General features: G+C 38.2%; 1 protein-coding gene across 7 annotated transcripts in view; it reads right to left on the reverse strand.

Moving 5' to 3' along the window:
- tenm3 (teneurin transmembrane protein 3) overlaps nt 1–18,601 on the reverse strand; it is a 275,552-nt gene that overhangs the window by 27,690 nt on the left and 229,261 nt on the right. For all 7 annotated transcript variants that reach the window (XM_079853357.1, XM_079853356.1, XM_079853352.1 and 4 more), the window contains 4 exons: nt 15,852–15,971; nt 12,791–13,052; nt 9,068–9,335; nt 7,554–7,697 (listed from right to left, as the gene is read on the reverse strand). In XM_079853357.1, coding sequence (XP_079709483.1) covers nt 7,554–7,697; nt 9,068–9,335; nt 12,791–13,052; nt 15,852–15,971 — 794 coding nt within the window. The remainder of the gene's footprint in view (nt 1–7,553; nt 7,698–9,067; nt 9,336–12,790; nt 13,053–15,851; nt 15,972–18,601) is intronic.

Below are 18,601 nucleotides of genomic sequence, written 5' to 3' on the forward strand. Positions count from 1 at the left end.
TCACATCTCTATGCCATTTTTTTTTGTCATTAATATTTCATGGAGTAACTCCTTCCCGATTATTCAATTTAAATAATGGGAAAACAGTGTGTTTGGAGTCAGGACAAAACTAGTGAAAAGCAGGGGATGCTATATTTATTTATTTATTTTTGGTCCAGAGTGACTGTACCATGCATGCGGCACTGCAGAAAAAACAAGGAGGAAATCTGTGAACATGCTCTTCCTCAATCAAACACTCTGTCTTTGAAGATTTCCTGACTGGAATAATTGCGGTCCCAAAGAGAGGTGTCTGAATCTCTCCCTCTGACCTCCCGCTGTTAGGTGGAGGGAGGGGAGGTACAGTGGCTGAGCACTGACAGGGCCTGATAAGGGCAGATGAAAGGAATCGGAGGCTGAGATGGTGAAAGCGAGTGAGAGAGGATGCAGGTAAACCCCGTAGGCAGTGGTCGTCCACATCAGAGAGCGAGGCGTGCTTGGCTCATGCAGCCAGATTCAAAGTTGCATTACATGCCTGCACATGACCAAAGCTAAACTCAATGGGATTTAGAAAGGGCAGTAAAGTCTAGTGCAGCTGAATTTTCTGTGCTGGAGTGTGTGAGTGCTTTTGTGTGAGAGGTGAGAGGCAAACGTGGAGTGGCCTTCAGGTAAAAACTGAAAAAGAACTCATGAGTTAACAATGAGTCAAAATGCGATTACGCAACTTTCGTGAGTATGTGTGTATGCATGCAGTGGAACACACACACACAAACATACATATATATATATATATACTAGGGCTGTCAAAATTAACTAGCTAAAATATTTAACACAGGATCCGTTTTTTTATATCTGCGTCATGTACATCAGGTATTAAAGTAACCGCAGCCTAATTAACCTGCTGCTGTCTGTGTCATTAATGTCAACCAAAGAACAAAAGACAAAGAGAAAATCACTCACTGCTCTTGACTGAATAACTTTTGTAGCTTTAATGAAGATCAGTCTATATTCAATTCATAATTTATGCAGTGAAGACTATGTAGTGTTTGATTATCAAAATTCTGTATATTTACATGTTAGACCTACCTGAAAATCTTAAAGCACTGTTTACAAGGTTACATGGGTCAAAAGCATTTTAGCAGGGCAGGTAAAAATCTGAACTGTCCTTCCTGGGCCAGTAGAAAAAAACCTTAGCGTTGAGCCCTGATGTATTAAAGGGCACATGTAAATATGACATTACAATGGGTTTAGGCCTATGTAAAAATTATTTTAAGTTCATTTAAATTAAAAGTTGCTATATTTTTTAAAACCTATTAAATGTTAAAAATGATGGCTTCCAATTATACTGTACTGTTCAATGGCTATAATTAATGGCCAAAATTGAGAAAAAAAATACAATAGAGACAGTACAGTCAGTACTGGTATCATATATTTTCATATATTTTTACACCATTCTTTTACAAATGTATGAAAAACTTTAATGTTAGGTCCGATTAATCACAGAAAAATGTGCGATTAACAGCACTAATATGCACACATATATGGAGCTTATATTATGACAAAATGATTTGAATTTGAATTGTGTAAATTTGAATTATTTGCAAGTGTAATCTAACAAAATTGAATTTTAGGTGGTACCTTAAATAGCTCTGAATTTGATTTTTTTAAATGAATATTGAACATTTGAAATTTAACAAATTGAAATGTTTTTATGGCTGAATTTTATAGACATGTATTTTCAAACAGCTAGTCTATTTTGTTCTGAATTCTTATACTGCAAATATTCAGTTTAAAAAAATACAGATTCAAGTTTTCAAGATGAAGAAATTCGGAACTTCAAATTCAGTTTTCTAAAATTCAATCTCAAAAATTCAGATCTTACAGAAAGTAGGTCACAGGTCATCCACAGGGAAGAGTAAAGGATCTCAGAAAAGTCGAACGGAGCATTTTGGCTGCACTGCAGTAGTTTTCTGCCGCAAACGCGGTGGTGGTTCAAGAGAATCCGTGTATCTTTCGTTCAGTCGTTTTTTTAATTTAATATTAAGAGTAGAAAACAGCTTGAGTATTAGATTTCTAATATTCTAGTAGCCTAATAATAGTCCGCTGCAGCAGTTGCACGGAGCTTACAAAACTTAACGCGTGTATTGCAACTATAGGCTACATTTAATTTTCTCATCAAACAACTAGACTAACGAATGGCTCGGTACAACAGAAGAAAGGGCTTTTTCTCTGTGTAGACCAGCAGTTGGTCTGAATTCGGTACAACAGAAGAGCCTAGAAAGGGCTTTTTCTCTGTGTAGACCAGCAGTTGGTCTGAATTTGCTATAACCTATAGCCTATTTTCCGGATTGTATAGGCTAAGTCACGTTTTATCATGAAACACGCTGTGATTTATTCAAAAGTGACTCAGGCATATATAATGCATTTAACGTTAAATAATCTAAATGTTGACTTTCAAAAGTAGGCGCGCCAAGAAGGCTATTCTCTGTATTTTGGTTCATTTTTGGTGTGCGCCAGCAAGATCTTGAAGGAGACCGAGACGCGCTAAAGCAGCGCATCTATTTGCGCAATTATTTGCGCAAGCTGTGCCGCAAATAATTCAAATTTACACAATTCAAATTCAAATCATTTTATCATAATATAAGCTCCATACACATATATTATAGCAGCAGGTGGTAGAGAAAGTAAGGGGGCTCTTCATAAGCAAGGGGATTTTGTGACTGAGCTCTTTAAGATAACCTGACTGGAGCCAGCGCTATGTGGACAAGCAAAGCTGAACACAGACCATGGGCCCCCCATAGTGAATGAAAGATTTGACTAAATCTTTTTTTAATTAAGAATATTTTCAACTCAAATGTAAATATGAATTATAATGTAGTTATTTTAATCAATTTTAAATTGATATTTTGTAAGTAAATTAACAAATCAAATCGAATTGTGACGAATTGGAATTTTGGCGGATAAAAGCCTATTGTATATACTGTTTGCTTGTAGTGTGGCATCAATGGATAATCGTTTTTTTTTTTTTTTACTATGTACAACAGCAAGTGTCTGATCATACATAAAGCCACAATACTAACTTTGACAACATGGTGCTTAGTTATTTTTTTTTTTTCAAATACAGCTTTTTTAAAATTGATTTCCTAAATAGTAGCGGTTCTACACTAACCTGCAATTTTTGCTGGTTTCAAAACATACCACGCTGGATATAACCTGCCACTTTTTAACGGTTGGTGACATATCCTGAGAAAAACTCCTGAGACCCAAAAGCTAATGCCAGCGCATTGCCATGGTGACTTACCTATAATGACTTCACAACGTCAATGTCGAATTTGCATAGGCTGCCAAATTAAATTATTAAACAGAACGATAAAATAATGTTATTAACCAGTTATTATTCCTGTTAAAATTTCCTTCATTTCTGGTTTTTGATTTAGTTTCTTGAACCGGTTCAGCACATAATGAGCACCAAGAGCCACTCATAAACACCTATGTGAAATATAAAAAACAAATGAGACATCCTATAGTCTTGTGGATTTCATGGACAAGCAACGGCCATTGCAAGGGCACGTCAAGCGAGCCATTTGGGACAGGGCCTTTGACTTACAACTTACAACTGAGTGGCAATATAAAATCAGCCCTGGTCTAGATGCCAGTGCATATACTGTATAAATATTTATGCTATTCTGATTATTCAATCGCCAAATTGTGTGATCAAATACTTTTATATAATGATCACTAAACCATATAACTGGCAAAGATTTCCTACACAGTGCTAGTCTAATGTTTTCGCTTCCTGTCGGGTTCTGATCAACCTGTCAGGGTTTATTTTGCCATAATGACCAGCTGACTGTAGATTAACTTAGTTGCTTTAGAAAAGACTGTGAATGTGAACAGATGGGGACGCTAAAATAGAGAGAGTGTGTGTTTTAGTTTGTGGCTGGGCGTTGTCTGGATGTAAGCATGCATGTGTTTTCCCCGTGAGACAGCATGAAAAGTGTGGTGACAGGGTGAGGTCACCAGAGACGGGAAGCTAATGCAAACAAACACTCCTACACTTAACCAAACCTCAGAGGACCATACTGTTGGTCTTATTACTCTGTTCCTTTCATTATAACTAGACAAGAATATAGACACACTGAAGGACTTTTAGGCCTAAAGCTTACAGCTAGGCAGATTTCAGATGGACACTTACAATAACATACTGTACGTTGAAGCTCCCTAGCTGCACACACAAAACGTTCAACATTTATGGATCTGGAAAGCTACTATTAATTTCTATTAGGTCGTTGCAGCCATTTTGAGACTAATGACAGTAATAAGTGGTCTCAAATGGCAGTGTGCTCTTCTGAAAGAGTGATGTGAGACAGATCCTCCTCATGCTAAACATTGCACTGGAAAATAGTGGGCAGCACTTTATTTTACAGCCCTGTATTGCAAGTACATTCTATGCACTTATTGTAATTACACTAACTGTGTAATAACTAGCTAACTAATTAACCCTGAACCTACCCCTAAACCTAACCTTAACCCATGATGTTACCTTACATTACTCAGTATTTTCGTCTGTAAGTACATTGAAAGTGCACGTACTGTAAAATAAAGGGCAACCAAAAAGTGTTTGCCTAAAATGCTATAATTACAATAATAATAATATTATTTGGTGTTATTTTAATTTTATTCATATATTATACAATTTGTTAATGTTTTGAATTAGCCTTTATTCATACATTTCCAGTTTTCATTTACATTTTTAAGTTTTAGTCATTTTGTTATTAGCTTTTGTCATTTGTTATTAAATATATATATATATTACAATTCTATTTAAATGCTTTAATTTAATTTAATTTCAAAACTGAAAGGAAAAAATTAAAGCATTTAAATATAATTTTTTTAAGGCAACATTTCTAATTTTCAGTTTCATTCCGTGTTTAATTTTCAGTTTTTCATCTAGGATTATTATTTATATTTTATTTTATTTCAGATTTATTTCAATTACATAAAACTATTTTTAATAGTTTTAGATTAAGTTAACAAAACAACATTATTATTACGAGAAGATTGAGAAATCTCTCTCTCTCTCTCTCTCTCACACACACACACACACACACACACACACACACACACACACACACACACACACACACACACACACACACACACACACACACACACACACACACACACACACACACACACACACACACACAGGAAAGCACTGACTATTCATGTGGGGCTTGAACCGTGGAACTAAGAATCCACAATCATGAATCAATGACATCCATCAGAGCTTGAATGGACTGCAGCAGAGTGCATTCTGGGATACCCTAGGTGGGGCAGACACCTTACTCACCAGGCAGTTACACATGCTGGGGATCAGGAGGTATAGGGGCTGCTGGGTAAAGGGGGGTCAGGGACGACGCAAGGGCAATAGGCATGGAGATGAAAGACCGTTGGAATTTGTACGGACAGCTGGCTCTCGGCCAGTGAAGTAAAGAGGGCTTAGTGTCAATCAAGATGCCAACAACAAAAAAAAGAGGGCCTGAGCAACTAGGGCTGACTATGCGCCCATCCTGTAGTTGGCTATTCTTTTTTTCTGAGTGCAAAAGAATGTTCAGCACTTAATTTACAAAGAAACAAAGCTGCATAAGAGTTAGAACTTTTAAATACACAAAGCAAAACATTAAAAAAATTACATTGAATCAAAGTAAAAAATAAAATCACTGCAACAAAAGTTAAATCAAAGTTAAATGTTTCTAACAGAATGAAGAGAGCTGTGCCATTTCCCACCAGTCACTGCAAATTCATTTGTGTCAGTATCAGAAAATGTTACTGGCATCTCATCATGCCATATTGCCTGTGGGATGTGTTCTCCCACACAGACAGACAGGTCACATTATTCTGACATGTGATGAGTGCTTCATGACTGCACAAATCATTATTTATTTGTGTTGATTATTTTGTTTCAGTTAACTTCTCAACCTTTGTTTTCAGTTTTATTCTGTTATAGTTAGTTTACTTAAAAAGTTAGTTTACTCTGTTATTTAATCAACAGTTTTTATCTTAGTTTTAGCTTATGATTATAACCCTGACAGACGAAATGAAGGAAAAGGTCTTATGTTGATTTATAAATAACTGTATTTGTTTAACACATATCTATATATTGTATATCTATAATCTATACTACACTCACTCTCAGATTAAGATAAACGGACTAGTACAATTCCTCAATGCCCTCTGTGTTTCGCTCCAGAGAGTTAATTTCCACAATCATTACACTGAACTAGGCCTGTTCACATACCTCCATCAAAGGCCCACTTCACTGGGTAATTTATGACCTTTCCCCTAATGGATTCACCAGCTCCTAGCTGTCCATCACTGTCTGCGGCCGTCCCAGTGAGGAACAGTTTTTTCTTCTCTCACTAAAGTCTGTTCTTTTTCTAAGTGTCAGATCTCACAGACTGCCGTATAAAGCATTGTGCTATACAGTATATATATTCAAGGACTTCTGAATCCATACCATAGAAACAGACCAAAATGTAAGCCACTAGCCATTCTACTGAAGCTCTGCAATAAACTACAAAAGTTGTATTGATCAAACATGTGCCATATTATATTTAAGAGCTACAGTAGCGGGTAAGAGTTCTTGTGAATAACATATTTTGGTCTGTTCATCACTCTAACCAATCGTACGGCTTCAGAAGACAAGAAATGTAAATTGTATGAATTACTTTTATGCTTTTTTTTCTCCCTTTGTATTAAAAAATTACCACACAAGAAAATAATACTGGTCCGGAACGACACGAAGGTGAGTAAAAGATGACAAGATGCTCAATTTGTGGTGAACTTCTTTAAGATATGATTTTTTTTTATCATGTAGCCAAATGGTAGCCATTTCAGTAGGAGCTTAAAACAAACATTTAGCCCTGGAAAAGAGAGCTTGCTCGTCACTATCATTTCAGGGCTAGGAAACTAAGAACAGCTCATCATGTCCCCTTGAAAGGACTCAAGGGTGGTGAATAAACAGGTTCAACCTTTAAGCAAGGTACATGGGGACAACCTCTGCAGATCACCCTTTTAAAGCCAAGATGAGGGATGAGACTCCATAAGAATTCATCAAGGCAGTCTTCCCCCAATGACACGTGGCCATAAATGTTTGCTGCAGAGAGCACTCCAGATTGCTTCATCTGGGTGAAGGTCACTAACATGGAAATGTCAAATGTCTCTTCATTGGCATGCTTGAGACAATAAGAACGCTGTGCCGCTCTAGCTCCACTTCATCAACGCCATTTAAAAGCAATGACACTAATGAGCGCTCATTTACTCCTTATTAAAGGTTTTACACCTTATCTCATGTTAATAACTATTAACAGGCAGATAATGGACCTTATTTAGAGGAGGAAGGAGAGGTAAGACAAGTGTGTTTTAATTGATTTTTGTTTAAATTTGGCAGTGCGTGGGTAAACACATGATTTCAGCTGATTGCCAAGATCAATGAGCTGCGCATATTAAATCAGTGTAGGAGTGCGATATTTGTGTTATTCACTGGAGAAGTCAAAGTTTAGAGGTGGGCTTACCATTCTGAACATCCAAAACGTGGTGTTTGTCCAGCGTCCATCCTCCCATGTTTGAGGCGTCAAGTTCGTAACCTTGCAGGATGGCTGTTCTTTTCTCCCACAGGATCAGATCCAAACAGGACTCATACTCAAATCCCACAGACACTTCAGAGAGACAGAGAGAGATTGCTGTTGTTCATGCATGCAAATGTATTGTATAAACATCATATCAAATGCAGCCTTCTTGAGAACCAGTGCAAAGTAATCAATACAGACTAAGTCTTAACACCACATTAAGAGGCATGCAGATAAATCATTACATAAACATCGAGCTGATAAACCGCAGTCGTTGCCAGGCCTTATCAGATGTTCTACACAATATCAATTGATCTTTACTGCAGCCAGCCTGAACACTGTAGTGTCTCTATCATAACTTTCGTAAATCTTATAACAGATCTGTGCTTCACCAGGTGCAAATCGTTTTAAATTTATAACTGTTTTCAGCCGATCATATTAAGAAAGCGACCTTATGTCCCCCAGAGAGAATCAATAAGCACACTGCTATTCGTTGGGCAAAAAAATTACCTGCTTAATGCAATTGGCAAACCAAAGCCTGATGAGAAGGTGAAAGCCAATCAATACTCGTGAGACCTAGCTAATCTATTTACAATTTTACACTGTTCACTTTGTAAAGGCAAAGTGCATTCCTGATTTAGAGAAAAAAAACATGTCTTTTGTGGTTCAACATCTTTTAAATTTTGTTTATGTGAGGCACTGAAAAGCATGTCTAGTTTAGTCTGGTCTACTGCCTGCCACATCATCAGCTGAAAATAAACTGAGGCGCTGTCATCAGCAGCTGGCCGTCTTTCTCAATGCTGAAGTGAAAAAAAAAGCCACAGATTCGCCTTGACCTTCCACAGAACAGAACGAGTTATGTTGTTCTCTGTGGTTTTGTTGATGGTTAATCATACTACAAAATACAGTCAGCATAAAAAATGCCACAGTAAAAAAAAAAAAAAAAAATCTTTTAGAGGAAAGAAAAAAATGCTTCCAGTGCTATTGTTGCCTTAATCATAACTGCTTTGTTTTCCATTTATACTCCCGATTTGCATAGGTATATTTAAAGAGACATCCCATAATGCAACTGTCATAAGTGGCATGGCCCATTAAGCACATCTGCATTTTGCATGTAACAAATTCAGTCTTTCTACAGAGGGTAAATTACATTATTGCTCTACTCTGTGAATCTATAAGAACAGCATGTGATAGATGGGTGTTTATCAGCCCAACTACACTAGCTGATTTCATAATTAATATTGGTAAAAACATGAAAAATGCCGTTAATTGGGAGGCATTTTTGGAAAGTTTGGAGGTTTTGAGAAGAGGTGCGATGCTGTGTCAATTTACACAAAATTAACAGTCAGAGAATCTTGCAAAAATATACTTGGATGAAAAATTCACATTTAATTGGATATTCAATATTGTAGTGTGTGTATATATATATATATTAGTCTCTGATCTCTGTGTGTACTCACCCACAGCTTCTGACAGGCCATAGACTCTTTGGTTGTATGCGTCCGTTTTGTCCCAGATGAAGGTGTAGGACAGATTGGGTTCCGCAGGGAACCACTTCTGAAAGAGGCGTCCCACCACTGCCACCATCAGGTGCACCTTCATGAGGTTAAAGGGGATGGTGGATTGGGTCATGGTCACCTTGAGCACTGGACGGTAGCCAGCCGCCCGCGAACTCAGATACATGAGGTTCAGATCGCTTCCTGGAATCGCTGTCTCCTCCTGAAGAACCTGCACATCAAAGAGAGAAAGAGGTGAAGATAAATAAAGATGGGGAGAGAGAAGGAGTGACTCGGGAGCATCTGGAAGCGGCATTAGAGCCAAGGATGAGGACTCCGATTTTTCTCTCCACAGGATTAAAGCACATCTGTGCCTGTGTTTGCTCTGACCGCCATTTACTTGACATCTTGGATCTAATGAGGGAGATTTTCACGGGCGGAACATGCTTATATTTACATCACTGTCGGAGGCTATTACTGTACCGGATTCCACATGCTCGACCACGAGAAATAGTCAACAGACAGAGGATTGAGGGCCACAACTTGCAGTAGAAGAGTTCAAACTGGATTGATTTCAGACTTCTAGAAAGCTGGCACATTGTACCAGATGAAACGCAGGCGTGCAGTTAGCGGCATTTAAAGGTGCCCCTGGTGAGGAGTCACCAAAGTTCAGAGCATTAGCACTAATTTCTCTCCCTCTTTGAGATGCACAAAAGGAACACAGGAGATGAGGAGCAGCTTGGATCAACAGAGAAATTCTGCATCACAGCTTTCTCCTCAAGTGCTTAATGAAAAGCCAGTCAAGCCACTGTGGAAAGACAGTAATCCCCCTGTCTTCCAGCTCATGGCATTGTCAAGTGTCCTACTGGGAGGGGACATTTGCTTTTCTCTAACACAGAGGACAAAGGGAGCCAGAGGGAATTTCTTTTCTTCTCTTTTTTTTGGTTTGGATGCCGCTGCACTTTTACAGGGATCAGTAGATGGGGCTAGATGGCTTTGGGAGAACCTTTGATATGCAGTCTGTGGCTTCGACAACAAAAAATCCCAGGCAAACCGGAAACTAATGGTAGGTAGGGGATAAAATAAAAGGAAAGCAAGTTAAGACAAAGTTTGGTGGTTTCAACTCACACTTTTCAGGTTTCACATTTACTTACACACGGACCTGACCGTAGCATTATGTTCTCAATTTGAAGGGCCTATGCTGCCACCCTAACACTAGCTGATGCTATCCACATGTGTGTGTGTGTGTGCATATCCTATGTTTGTAGGTTTACTTAAGGGCGTCTATAAGCCACAATGCATTCATGCTATGTACTGGCCTCCCCTCTGTGAACTTTGATTACAGAGTCTGAGCTAATAACAAGCTTTACTCCGCCTGCTATAAAGCTCTTAATAAATGGCACCGCATGCGCTGCAGTGTCTCTACGTGTGCAGCCGTGTTATTCTTAGCCACGGGGGCAAGGGCCATAAGTGCATATGGCTGCATTAAAGCAAAATATTTTCTCATTTGCCAAATGAAAGGGAAGATGAAAAAGGCTTTGAAAGTTCATTTGATACAGACCATTAAATGCACAGTAATAAAGACCAGATTGAGTTTTATCATCAAGCATTTTTTCATGGTAAGAAAAGAAGCTAGTGTTTCTGTGAGAGGCCAAAAAGCAGCCAAAACAATGCACTCTCGTTGCATTTAGAGGTGATATGCCTTATAAGACACAGTAGTTTCTGAAGCAGAAACACAAAACATGATGGGAAATCATATATCTTTCATTCACTAAATGTCTCATCTGATTTTCCACTGTCGCCTAGAGCTTTTCTCTGGACGTGAAAACGTGCCGTTCTCCTCTAGCCAAATAAAAAATTTTCCATCTCTGCACGACGGCCAAGTGGAAGCAATATGCCTTCCCATTCAGTGTCACGGCCGCTAAGCGTTATGAGCGCTGGCTGAGGGATGTCTGTTTGCCATTTATGTGTGACGCTCCGGGTAAAAAAAAAAACCTTGGAGGCCATTACAGCTGAAGTCCAAAAGCCCCATATTAAATGCTAACTTGGTTGGGTCTGATTACCCCTGTTTAGAGTTGCTCTCAAAGCAGGCTGTAATTCAAATCTACTTTGATGAGTGGGGTTCCTCAGAGGGGACAGACGCCCCTGTTGGGACCGAGGAAAAACATGGGAAGAGGAGTGTGGCCTTGTTACATATGCTGCCGACAATAAGGAAACAATTTTTCTCCTTTATGTCTCGGAGCAAAATCGTAAGACAGCATATGTGTTGGCCCTGAGTGCTCGCATTACTGGGGATGTCCCCCCCCCCCACACACATGCCACAGAAAGGTAAGAATGGAAAAGCCGGGTTATAGAGGAAGGGATCAAATACACATCTGGACACAAGTTAGGGTGGAAGAGAAAATACAGACAGAGAAAACCAGACAGAACTGAGCCAAGTTTTGTGAACCTCTCAATCAACAACAGCACTCATTTCACATGGCACAGAAAAAGTGACTGAAGCATTCAATATTAACGTTTATTTTGCCTTTCTTTTTATAACTACAATTAGTTTTAAAGGATCTGTTCACTCAACAAAGACAATTGTTTCATTTCTTTTTTTCTGATCTTTCTTTTGTGGAAGACTTTAAATAAAGAGCTGGTCACTGTTTTCCATACAATTACAATAAATGGGAGCAAAAGCACGATAAATGTATCATGAAAGTATTAAGTAGTCCATATGAATTATATGTTAGATTCTCCTGAAGCCATACGAAAGCTCTTTGATGAACAGGCAACATCTCCAACAAGCACTTAACTGCATGAGTGAATCATTAATTCAATTAATTAAAAACAAATTCATAGATTATGTCTCATTTAGACTCACATAGACAGACTCATTTATAGATTAAACACCTCTAATTCTCATTCACTTTCATTATATTAAAAAGAGTGGCTGGGATATTCTTTTTTATATACCTGTTGTGTTTCACAAACACATGGGTTTTGAAAAACAAGGGGGTGAGGATAATAGCAGAATTTTCATTTTTGAGTGAACTATTCCTTTAAGACCTTAGGAATTGTTTTGTGCAAGACACAAACTAAGCATGTTTTATATTCATTTCCCCAAAGACACGGTGCTTTATTTGGTCTGATGTGGGTCCAGCTTTCATTTTTACAGACAGGCAGCAAGAGGCTCGAGTCATTTTACACAGATTATGTAGGGGATAGTGTGTGCTTATTTGCACTATAAAAGGAACAAAAGGAGGGTGTGCAAGAGGATATACAATGCTGACCAATATCTCCTCAATATGTGGGGTTACACCGAGGGCTGTAGTGATTTCTACAGTAGGTCTTGCAAGCACCACACTAAGATTTAAAACAGTTTTTCCTCTGAGTACTGCATGCTGGGTGTAGGATGAGGACAGAGAACAGACTGTTTCCTCAAGGTTTTTTTAGCGGCCATCACTGTTCTCAAAGGCCCCTTCTTACTCGTCTAGACTCAATTGCAGATTCACACTGACTACTGCCATATGATACCCTCTGCTGAATATGTAAATAAATGATCATTTAGTTTCCAACTGACCAGAATTATCACTTTGGTGGGAAGGATTGTTTCCGATATGGAGATCTGCATCATCCACATTGTGGCTTGCAAGGATGAAATCTCACAATCACCTTGATTTAAGGAGCCAAACTAAGCCTTACCTGTGTTTCTGGAATGATGGGGCCGTTTTCGGGTGAGGATCTGAAGAAGGTGGAGAGGGGTGTGGCCACGATGAGAGGGCTGGGTCGAATGAAGCCACTCAAGTCGCAGATAGGGATATCGTTCTCCTCTTTCTTCATTACCAGCGTGTCCATTACGTAGAAGACATTCCACGGGATCCATACTGTACGGAATTGTGTCAGAAATGGCGCCCGCTCGAAGCTCAGTGTCAGTGATGCTCCACCATTGGCCAGAATGTCAAACCTGCACAGATAAAACATGGGTGTATTTATAAATATCAATACTTAGCTTCTATGAACTTAATAACGTTCTGTATAAAATGATATACACATTTAAAAAACAATAGGGCTGTCATACTCTCCTCATTAGGTATGCGTAATATGCAGGTAATGTACTGTGGAGGTGATAGAGTGAGTAACTGAGATGAATTAGACATGAGAACTGACGGCTAGACCTGGTTTAATTGTCTCTTCCTTTAACCTTCTTGATCCCAGTGCGTGTCTCCTCTGAGCCAAGAGCTTCTAAGAAGGCCCTTTCCTTCCTGACACAGGGCCTTGCCACGGTAAAAAATGCATGATAATGTGGCTGAGCCTTTTTATCATGCATTTGTGTAAAAGCCAAAACTCTCCCTCGGCTCTATCTCTCTCTCTGTTGCCATGAGAGCCTTATTAGAAGGGAAATGAGTCAGGAACTGAGCGAACTGTCCTATATTCCAATATTCAGCAACGGCTGCAGGGGGGAAAAGCAAGATAGGGCAGAAAATATGCACATAGAAGCGTAAAGATTTGCTCACATGCGCGCGCGCGCACACGCGCACACACACACACACACTAGCAGAGCATCTGAGCAGCTCTGAAGGAGAGGCTGCTGGTGATTGGTCCCTAACAGCTGTGTGGCTGGTACTCTGATTCCCTGTTGAAGTAAGTGGATGTGGAAGAGGTGTGGGAATGATTATCCATTGCCATTTTTTTTACGGCCTGCCCCGCTGTTGTGTTCAAGAGCTGCAACAGCTGGCTGAGTGGGCTAATCTCGGACACACTCCCTCTATCTATACCCTACCCCCTGTACTCTCCCTCGTTCAGTCTGGGTTTTCTCTCCAGTCCAACCTCTTCTCTCATCACATTTTCTATTAAACATCTCTCTGGAAGTCTCTTTCTAGCACCTCTCTTTGTCTATCTATGTGATGCAGTGATACAGTTAAACCCCTCTCTTCATTGCTGTTATGTGTGCTAATGCCCTCTATTTCTCACTTAATAGAAAACAAATATAGGAGCCAAAATCATCACAAAATTCTGTAATTATGTCATTATCAAGTATGATGTTTGGATGTTTGTTGTTCTATAGAACATAACGGAGAATTCTTGAAGAATATCCTGGCTACACCTTTCCATATAATGAAAGTGAATGACGACGAGTGCTGTCAGGTTCCAAACAGTATTGTTATTGTTAACTAAAACTATTAAAATTGTTTTTGTTAATTGAAATAAAGATTAAATAAAATATGAACAATAGATTTTTACAATTTTTTACAAAATTAGAAATGTTGCCTTAGCAACTAAATAAAATAAGTTTAAGTGGTTACTTAACCACTTTTGTAAGTTTTTTTTGGTAAGTTTTAGTTTTGGGGTCCAATTCTCCAAAACTAACTTCTCCAATTCTCCAAAACTAGTTGCTTATTAGCATGCATATTACTAGGATATTGGCTGTTTATTTGTACTTATAAATCACATTTATAAGCCTTATTTTCCATGACCTTATTCTACATTCCTTAATCCTACCCACAATCTAAATTAACTACCTTACTAACTATTAATAAGCAGTAATTATGAGTTTATTGAGGCAAAAGTCATAGATAATAGTGGGAATTGGACCCTAATCTAAAGTGACTAAAACTAAAACCGAAATAAAACTAAATAGAAATATAAAAACATAATAAAAATGACAAAAGCTCATAACAAAATTAAAATGAAACTGAAAAAAATCTAAATAAATAAAAGCTAATTCAAAATATTAATAAATACTGTATAGTACATAACACTGGTTCCAAACCAAAGTAACAATGAAGTACACAAATAAATAAATAAAATAATAATAAAATATGCAGTTTTGTGTAATTTCAAATCTTCTGAAGCTTAAAATAAACAGAATGAAATTCAACTTTGCACTGAAAATCATCGACTGTGAACCTCAAATCAAATATGGCACCCTTAGATGTGTTGCATCAGGTCTGATGTCAGTGACACCTTTTGTGCGCCACAGAAGAAAGTAAGTCATATCGTCATTATAGGAACGACATGCAGGTGAATTAATAAAGACAGAATTTTCATTTTCCATTCAACTATTTCTTTAAAAACTTGACCCCACAGAGTCCATCAATTGCACCTAAATGACCTTTTCTGTGATTCTATCTTTAATTGCACTGAATTCAATTCAAATTTAATTTCCTCTCTGCATGATTGCTGCCTTTTAGCCATTCAGCACTGACAAATGACAGAACATGATAGTGGGTCCTAACAGTTCCTTCTCCTTGAACAAAGATGTCTGCATAAAGAGCTTGCTAGTTACAGTCCTGAGGCCTTCATGATTGCGGCGCTGCAGCTCCTTAATAATACCGGGATTGGTTTAACAGTATGGGAGAGTGCAGCCCATTGGCTGATTGATTCCACCCTTGTAAATCCAATGCATTTTAAACAGGCTGTTTGCTAAAGCACTGCTTCCTGAAGCAATGCCTGACATTTTCACGAGATGATCTTGGTAGATAAGACAGCACACTATAACACACACACACACACACACACACACAGTTGTGGAGCCATAAGGGTTTTCAATTGTGTACTCAATCAACAAAAAACAAATGTATTCAGTGAAAAGATTTTCACACATTTATGAATATTTTATGCATAAGTACTAAACATAACTAAACAGATGGTTTTGGTGACATCTATACCCTGTGCTGTATAATGACATTCAGTTATTCAAGGACAGAAACAGTATGGAAATGTATATAGGATATGTGTCTGCTTGTGTTTTCAATCAACCTACATGCCATCCTGCCGTGTGATGGTGAATCCGTGGTCTGGGTAGTGCACAAAGGACACGTTGACTCCGATCAGGGGTGTACCATCTGCAGTGAGCACCTGCCCTCTGATAATGGACACCAGACTGCAAAACAAACACACAGTTGGTAAAAAACACACACACACACACACACACACACACACACACACACACACACACACACACACACACACACACACACACACACACACTATTAATATGATTTACAGCATGACTGACCATGGATTCACTAAGCTTTCACTGCGATGTTAAAATGTCTAATCCACTGTAAATAACTAGGAAGCACACAAAATCTCTCTCACACACACTCACTCTATGCTTATTTATGTGACTCTTGCGCCCCTGTCTCTGTAGACCGCCATAACTCAGTCCCCTAAAGGCTGCAGTGGGATTCTTATGTGCTTAATTCCCAAGGCAGCTTTTCCTTCAAAGAGCTTTATAATGATCGATGTGTCCAAGGCTTTTGTTTAATCACAGCGTACAGTAGTAGGGTGAATAAATTGTTTACTGTATTCACTGCAAGTGTAGTATTGCACTGAATATTGTACAGTATGCCTATTGTGCAACTTTCCGACCCGGGGAAGAAATACCTTAAATACTTATTATTATAAGTAATAATAAGTATTTAATATTACTTTATATTAAGTAATATTAAATTCATATTAAATTACTTTATTTAATAATAACTGCGTTATCAGTTAGTTTTTTGATAAACACTTGACTTTCAAATCACACACACAAAAATAGAGCTGTCAGCTTAAAGCAACAGGTGCAACAGAATTAAACTGAGCAATGGGGTCACAAGATACATTTTTTAATATTTTTACTTAAACTGTTGAACTGAGGCATGACTGAATGACCAGATCGCACTTGTACAGAGATAAATAATTAAAAATATATTATTTTAATTTAATCAAATGATCTAAATCACCTTATTATCTTTCTCAGTAGATACTGATATATTTAAACAATTGCAATTAATTTATTATTGGCATATCTAATTTGATAACAATTATTATTATTATTATTATTATTTTAATCAATTGACATTCCTAACAAAATAACAAAGCAACCATGAAGTTAATCAGAGGCTGGGTTGTTTTGGGCAGGATGAGTGGGAGAGATCTGCTTTAGCTGTTAATCAATGGCAGGAAGGCAGAGAGTCACTTCACCGCAGTGCCGAGCCGAGGACACCTCGCTCTACTTATTGAATGATTTTCCAGGTCATTACTGTTTTTCTGGGGGCCTAATCAGCAGAGCAGCAGTGAATCAAAGTGTGGCGTCGTCCCCCACTTGAAGCTGGGATAAGGGACGTGTGGAAATGACCCCAGGGTCACAGGCACAGGTAAACATTCCACAAATAAGCTGCCATTCCCCATGATGTGACCGTAACTCAGAAATCCCATTTGCTTTGTGTGAGATAATAAAACAATAGTGTCCAGTGTTAGCTGCCACAGCCTGAGTGTCCTAAAAGCATGCTGTAATTCACCCTCTCAGTGCTGTATTTCTCTTTCTTTTGCCCTGAACACCACAACACACAACTATTACTGTAGCTCTGCATACCACATGCTCTGAGGCCACCACGATGACAAGATTTTCATTTTGTGGTGAGCTATCCCTTCCAGTGAAATAAAAATGCAAGTGTGCAAGAATTTTAAACCTAAACCTACAAATGTGTACTGTAAAATGCACAAAAACAATCAAAATACAGAGAAAATGACATAACTAAAAAATATGAATAGTCTAAAAGGGATTTAAATGAAATACAAAAATGTAAACTCACTAATTAAAAATATACTTTATATATATATATATATACATATATATATGAAGAGTTCAGATGCAAAAGCTTCTAAGTGCCATCTGAAATTTTCTTCTAGAATGATCATTTTTATCAAGCTCGTTCAGTAATTTCACTTAAATGACAATTAATAGGTCATTTTCATTGCCATTTAAGTGAAATTACTGAATTTAAAAATACGAACTTGATAAAAATGATCATGGCTTTTGCATCTGAACTCTTCATATACTGTATATATATATATATATATATATATATATATATATATATATATATGCTAGTTTTGAAATAATCAAAACCATTCAAAGACCATATACAGCCTCTTTCCCTTTCTGCCCTTCTCTCTCTCTAAGAATCACCTTCACGATGATGCCATCACAAGGATTATGGCTGGATCCAGGTGGACATCTACCAAGGTGCTCAAGGTTATTTACTTCATTCTTAAAGGGGTCATACAAATGCGCTCTTCTGGACGCTGACCCTCTCAATGCTCCAGTAGTTTTCCATCCAAACCTCACTGCTTAAAACACCTTCTATTTTGCCAAAATGCACCACACAGAAGCTTAATCTGCTTAAAAGGCCCCTTAGTGCTGGGAAGCATGTAGCAAAATGAAAACAAGACATTTTCATGTATACAGGCAGGGGGTTTGCTGAGCCAGACGTTCAAGTGAACGGACGGCTGAAGATGAAATAGGAGAAACATCTGGAGAGAGGCTGCTGGGATATATAGGGTGTGTGACAGATACTTAATTCTGGAATATTGAGGAACTGGCACTTTTGCTCCAGTGGCATGTTGTTTTACACTGTTTATGCTGTGAATCAATAGATAGTTACCCTGAGGAAACACACAAACAACAACTTTTTCTTAGCGGGATTTTCTTTGAAACCTTGTTGACCCAGAAGGCAGAATGAG

The sequence above is a fragment of the Squalius cephalus genome (genome assembly GCF_949319135.1).
Source record: "Squalius cephalus genome assembly, chromosome: 2".
NCBI classification, from domain to species: Eukaryota; Metazoa; Chordata; class Actinopteri; order Cypriniformes; family Leuciscidae; genus Squalius; species Squalius cephalus.